The 9,690-nt window shown below is 54.8% G+C and overlaps 1 protein-coding gene across 3 annotated transcripts in view; it reads right to left on the bottom strand.

The window, feature by feature from the left end:
- CLASRP (CLK4-associating serine/arginine rich protein) overlaps positions 1-9,690 on the bottom strand; it is a 37,477-nt gene that overhangs the window by 7,456 nt on the left and 20,331 nt on the right. For all 3 annotated transcript variants that reach the window (XR_001004160.1, XM_011963022.1, XM_011963021.1), the window contains 6 exons: positions 7,480-7,564; positions 6,107-6,255; positions 4,654-4,750; positions 3,562-3,640; positions 3,402-3,475; positions 1,842-1,883 (listed from right to left, as the gene is read on the bottom strand). Coding sequence is in view for 2 of the 3 variants with exons in the window: in XM_011963022.1 (XP_011818412.1) it covers positions 1,842-1,883; positions 3,402-3,475; positions 3,562-3,640; positions 4,654-4,750; positions 6,107-6,255; positions 7,480-7,564 (526 nt within the window). In the remaining variant the exon portion in view is untranslated. The remainder of the gene's footprint in view (positions 1-1,841; positions 1,884-3,401; positions 3,476-3,561; positions 3,641-4,653; positions 4,751-6,106; positions 6,256-7,479; positions 7,565-9,690) is intronic.

Consider the following 9,690-nt stretch of genomic DNA (forward strand, 5'->3'; position numbering starts at 1 on the left):
AAAAGAAAGAAAAATGGAAAATGGATGAGCAGGCCGGGCGTGGTGCCTCACACCTGTAATCCCAGCACTCTGGGAGGCCGAGGCAGGCCGATCACTTGAGACCAGGAGTTTGAGACCAGCCTGGCCAACAAGCTGAAACCCCGTCTCTACAAAAAACACAAAAAAATTAGCTGGGCATGGTGGTGCGCACCTGTAATTCCAGCTACTCAGGAGGCTGAGGGCACGATAACTGCTTGAACCTGGGAGGCAGAGGTTGCAGTGAGTCCAGATCACACCACTGCACACCAGCCTAGGCAACACAGCGAGACTCCGTCTCAAAAAAAAAAAAAAAAGATAAGCAGATCTCTGCACAAAACACAGAAAAGTTTTACTCAAAAGAAACATGGATAATCTGGGAGGAAAAAGCGAGTTCTGAAACACTGAGTGTGGTGCAATTCCATTTTAGTAAAATAAAAAGAAAGTGGCCAAGTGTGGTGGCTCACGCCTGTAATCCCAGCACTTTGGGAAGCCCAGGTGGGAGGATTGCTTGAGACCAGGAGTTCAAAACCAGCCTGGTCAGACCTTATCTCAATTTTTTTAAAGAAAAAAAAAAAAAGTTTTTTTTTAATACATGAAATTTTAAAAATAAAAAGAAGGTACCTGATGTACAACACTCCCATGTATAGAGCACTAACCTACACCTTTTATTTCCCCAGAAGCCATTCACACCTTATCTAACCTCGACCCACAGCCACATGAGGAAGATCCCATTCTCACCCCCATTCCAAAGAGGGAACTGGGCTTCAGAGAGCTATAGAGCTTGGATGAGGGGGACTGGGATCACACTGAGCTTGGTCCCTCTCAAAATCCCTGCTCCAATCACTCTTTCACCCACGAGACAAGCACCTGTGCCCAGCGGTGCTACTGAGTGCCCGTTATTTCCCACTGGCCACTTCTGGAAATTGAGGTTAAAGTGACTTTATTTCTCAGTCACACTGTTTTGCCATATTTGATCATTTTTACCATAAGACTGCGTTGTATTTAAATCAGAAAAATAAAATAAAGAAGCTTCAAATATAAAGAAAATTTTATTGGCGGGGCGGGGGGCTCACGCCTGTAATCCCAGTACTTTGGGAGGCCGAGGCGGGCAGATCACGAGGTCAGGAGATTGAGACCATCCTGGCTAACACAGTGAAACCCCATCTCTATTAAAAATACAAAAAATTAGCCGGGTGTGGTGGCAGGCGCCTGTAGTCCCAGAGAATGGCGTGAACCTGGAAGGCGGAGCTTGCAGTGAGTCGAGATCGGGCCACTGCACTCCAGCCTGGGCGACACAGTGAGACTCCGTCTCAAAAAAAAAAAAAAGAAAATTCTTTTGAGACGGAGTCTCGCTCTGTCGCCCAGGCTGGAGTGCAGTGGCCGGATCTCAGCTCACTGCAAGTTCCGCCTCCCGGGTTCATGCCATTCTCCTGCCTCAGCCTCCCAAGTAGCTGGGACTACAGGCGCCCGCCACCTCGGCCGGCTAGTTTTTTTGTATTTTTTTAGTAGAGACGGGGTTTCACCATGTTAGCCAGGATGGTCTCGATCTCCTGACCTCGTGATCCGCCCGTCTCGGCCTCCCAAAGTGCTGGGATGACAGGCTTGAGCCACCGCACCTGGCCAAAAAAGAAAATTCTATTTAAAACTGGGAAAACAAGACAGTGATCTGGAAAACACAAAAATGATTCAGACCCAGAACATATCATGCAGTCTGTGGTCTTGGGGTGGCCTAGCAGGGTGAACCTCCCATCCCCTCCTCAGCATCCCTGTCCCCATCAGGGGGCTCCCTGTCTGCTACTCCCTGGTCCTCTGGAGGAACTTACCGCTTATAGGGGTCATAGGTGGGGCTGTCTCGGCGGGCATAGCTAGAGAGAAGAATGGGGTGGGACAAGTTGGGGCTTAAGATCTCAGTAGGCATGAATTTGGGATAAGTCCCCCAACCTGAGGACCCAAAGCTAGGCACCTGGCACAGTGAGGGGGCTGCTGACCAGGCTGGGGGCCTTCCCTTGATTCCTCCACCCACCCCCACCTCAGATCTGTCCAAAGCATGAACTTAGGCCCCACCCCACAATGTCCTAGACCCATCATGACTCTGAGGAACTTGGACTTCAGCAACCCTGGTTCTGCTTGGCCTCTTGACCCTAGAATGAAAGCATCCCTCCTCCCAATCCTCGTCTCTGGCTCTCACTGGGTCCGGGCTTACTAATGATGATGATGATAAGATTAAAACAGGCTGGGTGCAGTGGCTTACGCCTGTAATCCCAGCACTTTGGGAGGCTGAAGTGGGAGGATCACTTGAACCCAGGAGTTTGAGACCAGCCTGGGCAACATAGCAAGACACCATCTCTACAAAGCATATTTTATTTTAATTAGCTGGGAGTGGTGATGCATGCCAGTAATCTCAGCTACTAAGGAGACTGAGGTAGGAGGCTCGCCTGAGCCTAGGAATTTGAGGCTGCAGTAAGTCGTGATTGCACCACTGCACTCCAGCCTGGGTGACGGAACAAGACCCTGTCTCTGGAAAAAAAAAAGAAGAGAGAGTCTATCACAGCTGAGGAAACTGAGGCCCAGAGAGATGAAGTCACTTGTCCAGCATCATGCAGCTCATAAAGGAGGAAACTGGGATCCAAACCCAGGCCGTACAGCCATCCAGCCTGGGCTTTCCTGCACTACCCTCTGTGTGCCTCTGTGCCACTGCTGACAGCAATGACAACTGGTGCTATTCTTTAAGGAATGTTTTGCACACCAACCCCTGAACCTACAAGTTGTTTAAGCCTTACAGGAACAATTAATCACTCTCCTTTAAGAAATGTGGCAAAAAGAGGCACGGGTTTGCACCGGGCCTGTCCTCAAGGCCTCCTGACCCAGGCTGGGCTCTCTGCTCCAAGCCAGACTGCCTCATCCAAACCTGTCCCAAGACCTCCCTGTGGGGACTGCCCCAGCCCTCTCTCATGGTAGGTGATAATGTTTCATTTCCCAAAGGAAGAAACTGAAGTTCACAGAATTCAGGAAGTCACTTGTCCAAACTCCAACACAGGAAACAGCCAAGCAGCAGAACTGGGTGAGAGTCTAGGGCAAAGCCTGCGCCCTCTATTCCTCTGCCGCCCTGGTGACAGCCTCACGCCGCCTGTGCATGGGCTCCTGGGAGTCTGGCAAGGGCCCCCAGTCCAGCAGGGTGAGGGGAGTGGCTGGCAAGGAAAGGAGTCCACATGGCCCTCAAGGCCGTTCCTACCTCTAAACCTTCACGCAGGCCATGCATCGCCCCACTAGAAAGACTCTTTCCTCAAGTCAAATGCCTGCCTCCAAAGAGCCTTCTCAGGCCCTAAGCCCCCGCTCCCCTCTGCCAGATGCCAGCAGGGTGGGGGTTCAGGGAGAAGCCCTACCTGGGTGGGCTGATCTTGCGACCCCTCAGCCGCTTCTCCCGAAACTCTCTCCGCTGGCGTCGAGAGCGGCGTCCCTGGAGTAGGGTGGGTGCCAGACCGGTGAGGGGGTGCCCTCCCTGTGACACAACCCTGTCCCCTTCCACTCCAGCCCAGACCTCACCGAGTACATGGCCTTCTCCTCCTCAAGGGCCTTGGCGTGCTTGATGGCCTCTGCCTCCTCCTTATCTTTCCGGAGCATCCTATGGGGGGGGTGAGAATTAGGGTAGAGGAGGGGGCACGCCACAGGATAAGGAGGACACAGGCTGAGTCATCAGAGAAAGTGAGGGACCCAAGTCACCCCACACCAGCCTGAGGTATCTTTCATTCAGTGCCACTTATTGAGCACCCTCTGTGTACCAGGTGCTATCTTAGGCATCAAGAACTCAGCACTGAAAAAAACAGAAATCCTCACCTGCACGGGCTGACCTTCTAGGGGAGAAGATAATGAGCAAGGGAATAAAATGCATGGTCCATTAGATGTTACAGCAAAGGCAGAGGAAGCTGCATTTTTCAAGAGGAAACTCAGGGAAGCCACACAGAACGGGGTATCTAGAGAGAAACCTGGGGGAGCAAGCTGCAAACGCCCGAAACGAACAGCAGACAGAGTGGCCCAGGTGCTGGGCCAGGCCTCTGCACTTGAGGAGCAAGGAGGCCATGGAGGCTGGGCAGGCGGGATGGGAGCAGTCAAGAGGACCAGATGGGTAAGACCTTTCAGCCATGGTGAGGACACTGGATGTGCCTGAGGGAGGTGGGAGCCACAAAGGGCTCTGGGCAGAGGGTGCCGTGCTCAGGCTCCGCTTCTGGTTCACTGCCCAGCTGGGACCATTCTGTGTGGTCTTATGAGCTCAGCAGCGGGTATGGCTCAGGGTAGAGGTACAACCAGCAACTGCCAGGATAAATGACCAGGGAATGAAGCCTCTCCACTAGAGGGTGCTGTCCCCCAGCCTAGGAATCCCCTGGGCTTCCAAGAGTCAGATTCGCCCCAGGTCACACTAAGTAGGGCAGGCTGGGTGATTTGGGTGCAGCCTGTTCCTGCACAGATGAAGTGGGGCCACGACCACCACAGGCTCAGGGACCTGCATGTGTAAAGTCCTGGGCCCAGGGTCAGGCACACAAATGCTCACAAACAGGATGGCTGTCAGTATCGGGAGTAACAGTGAGATGCCAGGGTGGGCCCACAGAATGGGGAGGAGGGTCAGCAGGCAGGCCTCACCTGACGAAGTCGCCGTCGGCCATGCCATAAGTCGTGGCCTGTTTGTTGAGATCTGCCACCTGCTCCTGGTTCAGTTCATCCACGTCCACCTCCACGTCTGCACCAAGAGAAAGGCTGTCAGGAGCCACGGCCGAGCGAGAGGACAGGGGAGAAGGGGCAGTGCTCCAGGAGGTGGGGGTGATGGGGCGCCTGCCAGACTGAAGGACTCTTCAGGAATGGATGGCATCATGTATGGCTCATCTTGGCATCCCCTACGCTCGCACAGGGCTTGGCCAGAGGTAAGCACAACACACGGTGGACAGAGGCAGCTGGGGGACAGGGCTTGGAAGGGGCAGATGAACGGAGGGAGGGAAAGAAGAAGGGAGAGATGGATGGATGGGTGGAGGGACGGATGAAGGGACGCAGGGATGGATGGAGGGCAGGAGGGATAGAGGGATGAATGGAATAGAGGCAGGGAAGGAAGGAAGGAGGGATGGGTGGATGGAGGGAGGGAGGAATGGATGAGACATGTGGCGGGGTTGATGTGGGAGGGAGGACTGAATAGGGTCAGACAAATGGCAGCTGAAGATCACGGTGGGCGGCAGGCAGGGTATGGGTCACAGGTGTTTGGAAGCAGGGCGTGTGATGAGCCAGCGGAAGGAGGGCTGGGCGGAGGTCAATGTGTGGCTCTACAGAGTGCGAATAAAGAGCCGGCTGCTGGTCTGAGCCCAGTGGCTCACGCCTGTAATCCCAGCACTTTGGGTGGCTGAGGCAAGTGGATCATGAGGTCAGGAGTTCAAGACCAGCCTGACCAATGTAGTGAAACCCTGTCTCTACTAAAAGTACAAAAATTAGCTGGGCATGGTGGCGTGTGCCTGTAGTCCCAACTACTTGGGAAGCTGAGGCAGCAGAATCACTTGAACCCAGGAGGTGGAGGTCACAGTGAACCAAGATCACGCCACTGCACTCCAGCCGGGGTGACAGAGCAGAACTCCATCCCCCAAAAAAAATAATAAATAAAAAAATTAAAAGAGCCAGCTGCTGGAGTGAGAGCCAGGATGAGAAAAGCGGAGAGACTCGGGGGTGGTTTGATCAGTGGAAATCCAGAGGGGAGGTGAATGGCAGAGAGCAGAGGGTGAACAGATGCCTGGAGGATGGGGGCTGGCTCTGTAAGAGGATGAACACTTGTTTTCCAGAGGAGGGAAGAGAGCAGGAGAGAGGGGCAGAGGCACAGAGAGGCCGGCCCAAGTGGAGAAGAATGGAGCCAACACCTAGGAGGGGAAAAGATCACAGAACCAGCACCCTAGAAATGAGAGATGAGTGAGACGGGGTGGCAGGAGGCTGGCGTGCCCTGGGGCGGGGGAGGGAGAGCAACACAGCTCGTAAGCACGGGGTGCCCCACAGAGGGTAAGGGACGAGACACAGAAACGATGCCCAGGGACTGTGGGTGGGGAGGGCAGAGAGGGGACCCCACCGATGTCGGGGATGACCTCATCTTCATCCGAGTTGCTCTCCTCCTCGGCTGCTGACTCCTCCTCCTCTGGCTTTTCTGCCGCCTTCTCTACCTCAGCCACCGTGCTGTCCTCGTAGGTATAACCGATGGAAGCCTTCTTCTCTGCCAGCCTGGGAAAGGGGAGCCGTTGAGCCAGGGCCGTGCCTGGCGGAGAGGAGGGCCCCAGGCTGGCCCCACACACCAGCTTCTCAAGTGCCACGGCCCCCTCCCCTCAGGCTGTCCCTCGGCCTAGGTCCCTCTGCTCCTGCCCACACCCAACTCCTCCCTCTTCCTCCACATCTCAGCTCCAGGGCCCCACCTGCCAAGAAGTCCTTGACTGGCACCCTAGGGTGGACTGGCACTGTCCTGAGCTCCCCAGTCCTGCCTTCCTTGGGTCATCTCTGTTGGGGAAGGTCTGTCTCCCGCCTAGACCATAAGTCCCACGAGGGCACAGCCCAGAGTCCTCCTGAGCAGTCAGGTGCCCCAGCTTTGCCCTGAACAGAGCAGTGCCTGAGGGGCCTGAGCAGGACCCTGAGGCTGGGGCCGTGGACGAGGGTTGAAGTCTCCAAGAAGCATCCAGGACAGTCCTGTGGGACCCCTCCCAGTGGAGGAAGGCGGCAAGCAGTCAGGGGGAGCAGGAGGGAAGGTGTCACTGAGGGAGCTGCCCAGTCCCAAGCCAAGGCTCCAGTCTACCGTGCACCGGGGCAACAGCAGCTGGCCTGGAGGAGAGCTAAGCCCTGCAGAGGGAGCGGCATGTGTAGGGCAGGGTCCTGCACTCATCAGACCGAGCTGGAAAAGAGAGAAGTGAGACTGCCTGGCCGCTGCTCCTCAGAGGCAGCTGCTCCAGGATAAGGCCCGGGTCTCCCCAGCCACTCCTTGAAGGACGCAGCTTTGAGAAGCCTCTCTCCAGAGTGACATCAGCTAGGGCTGATTGCAAGCTCACTACACAGCAGGTGCTAGGACAGGTACTTCACAAGCTCTGTCTCCTGCATGCCTCCCAACTCCAGGCAGCGGGGCCTCCTGCCAGCCCCATTTTACAGGGAAGCACAGCAAGGCTCAGAGAATTCCCACTCAGGGCCTCACAGCCAGGACTCAAACCCAGGGCTGTCTGACCACAGGGACTGCACCTCCCACCACTCCCCAAGCTGAAAATGCAACGCAGAGCCGTCGGCAAGCCCTGGCACCCCGACAGGGCTTCTTCCTCTACACAGTTATTAAGTGAGCACTGACTGTGTGCTGAACACCATCCTTGGTTCTGGGGAGACCCTGGTGGACAGGATGGAAGAGGCCATGCCTGCCTGGGGCTCCCAGCCCTCCCGCCTCCTCAACCCCCTGCACCCCAGACCCCAACTCACTTCTTCTTCTCATCTTCACTGGGTCTCTGGAGGCCTCCGTACAACTCGTCAATGTAGATCTGGTACAGGCACTGCTCCTCTGAGACTGCAGCAAACAAGAGACCCCGGGTCAGAGTGGGTTGGGGACACTAGGAATTCAGTGGGGGAACATCAGAGTGCCGTGAAGCAGGAAGACAGGTGCAACCCCAGTGCACCTTGGGGCAGTGGCCACTTCCAGATAATCAAACTGTGTCTGGTGGGATGCAAGCAACTGCAGCCGAGCCTTGGACACATCACTCACTGGACACACGACCTTGGTCAAGTGACTTAGCACATCTGTGCCTCGGTTTCCTTTTCCGTAAAATGGGACCACAGGCAGAGTGAGTGCCTGGCCTGGTACTTGGACACTCTACCATCATTCTAACTGTTCCTGGAGGCCTCTGGCTGGACCCTTCAGAACCAAAACCTGCTCCTGAGCACCACACGCCACTCTGACTGCACAGGTCACTCCACTGCAAGCCTCTCCGTGACTCGTTTTAACACCCAGCTTAGGGGACTCAACAATGTACCAGAGCCTTCCTGATCTTCCCTGCAGAGAGACACGTGTCCCTGACTTCCTGTGGGACCGTGGGGTGGTGAGTCCCCTTCCTTCCTTCCCTCCCTGGGCCTCAGTTTTCCTTTGTCCATATTTTTTTTGAGACGGAGTTTCATTCTTGTTGCCCAGGCTGGAGTGCAATGGTGCAATCTTGGCTCACCGCAACCTCCGCCTTCTGGGTTCAAGAGATTCTCCTACCTCAGCCTCCCAAGTAGCTGGGATTACAGGCATGTGCCACCACACCCAGCTGATTTTGCATTTTTAGTATAGACAGGGTTTCTCCACGTTGGTCAGGCTGGTCTCGAACTCCCGACCTCAGGTGATCCACCACCTCGACCTCCCAAAGTGCTGGAATTAGAGGTATGAGTCACTGTGCCCGGCTGGCCTGAGGTTTTCTATCTGGAACAAGAGGTGGGTAGGCTGGCGGGCCAGAAGGGGATGTAGCACGGCCCTTCCTTGCTCTAGCAAATACCCCATTTCTACTTATTGCCTCCAAAGCCCAGGAGGGGCCCAGCTGACCCTGTCTTGTACAAGCTCCCTCTCCGTCCCTCACTCTCCCTGCTCCGGTCACACGAGCCTTCTCTTTGCCCCTCCAGTGTGCCCATAGTCCTGGCTGACACAGGGTTTTGCCCAGACTACTCTTGGCCTGGAATCCTGTGGTCTACCCGTGCCTCCCAGGGAGCTTCTATCCATACATCACTGACCTCAGCCTTGGTCCAGGACTTCTGTCCTATTTTTCTCAGAGAATGGTGCACTGTCTGTCACATCATCTTGGTTTGCAATTGGCGTCACTGACATTTGAGTATGGAGCTGCTACCCTCTCCCCTACCATGCCACTGATCCCAGAGCAGCACCTGCCACACCGCATGTGCTCAATGACTGTTTGTGGAAGTGAATGAATAAATGCAGAGTGAGGCAAAACTAAGGGAACCCTGGCTCTACCACCAGGAATCTATGTGGCCTGGAATAATGGCAAAAACAGTATCCATTATACCACATGTCCCTGATTCTAAGGCCTCGGTGATCACTAGAATTTTGGCAGCCTCTGATTTTAGAAAATCAAAAAAGCATCTATCTTAGAAATAAACAAATACTGGACTAGCAGACCCACATGGAGGGTTGACTGTGCCAGGTTCAGTGCTGGGGTTTTATACACATCACCTCACTCAACTCTCACAACCACCCCATGCGACAAAATCACCACCACCACGCATCTCGAAGAGGAAACGGAGACCCACCAGGTAGTAAGGCACAAACCCAGCAGAGAACTCCATCCTTCCCTTAACTCCACAGGGAACCCCAAGAAAGGGAATCTCTAGTTCTTGGTAGGTAAGTTAGGAGCTTTCCATCAGCAGAGAGCAGCGGTTAAGGACACGTGGAGAATCCCAGGTCCTTGGACAGGGTGTTCCCCCTCGACATCCTTGTCTGTAAAACGGGGTGACAGCCGGGCGCGGTGGCTCACGCCTGTAATCCCAGCACTTTGGGAGGCCGTGGTAGGTGGATCACAAGGTCAGGAGTTCAAGACCAGCCTGGCCAAGATGGTGAAACCCTGTCTCTACTAAAACTACAAAAAATTAGCTGGGGGTGGTGGCAGGTACTTGTGATCCCAGCTACTTAGGAGGCTGAGGCAGGAGAAT

The sequence above is a fragment of the Colobus angolensis genome, unplaced genomic scaffold, assembly GCF_000951035.1.
Source record: "Colobus angolensis palliatus isolate OR3802 unplaced genomic scaffold, Cang.pa_1.0 Scaffold60, whole genome shotgun sequence".
NCBI classification, from domain to species: Eukaryota; Metazoa; Chordata; class Mammalia; order Primates; family Cercopithecidae; genus Colobus; species Colobus angolensis.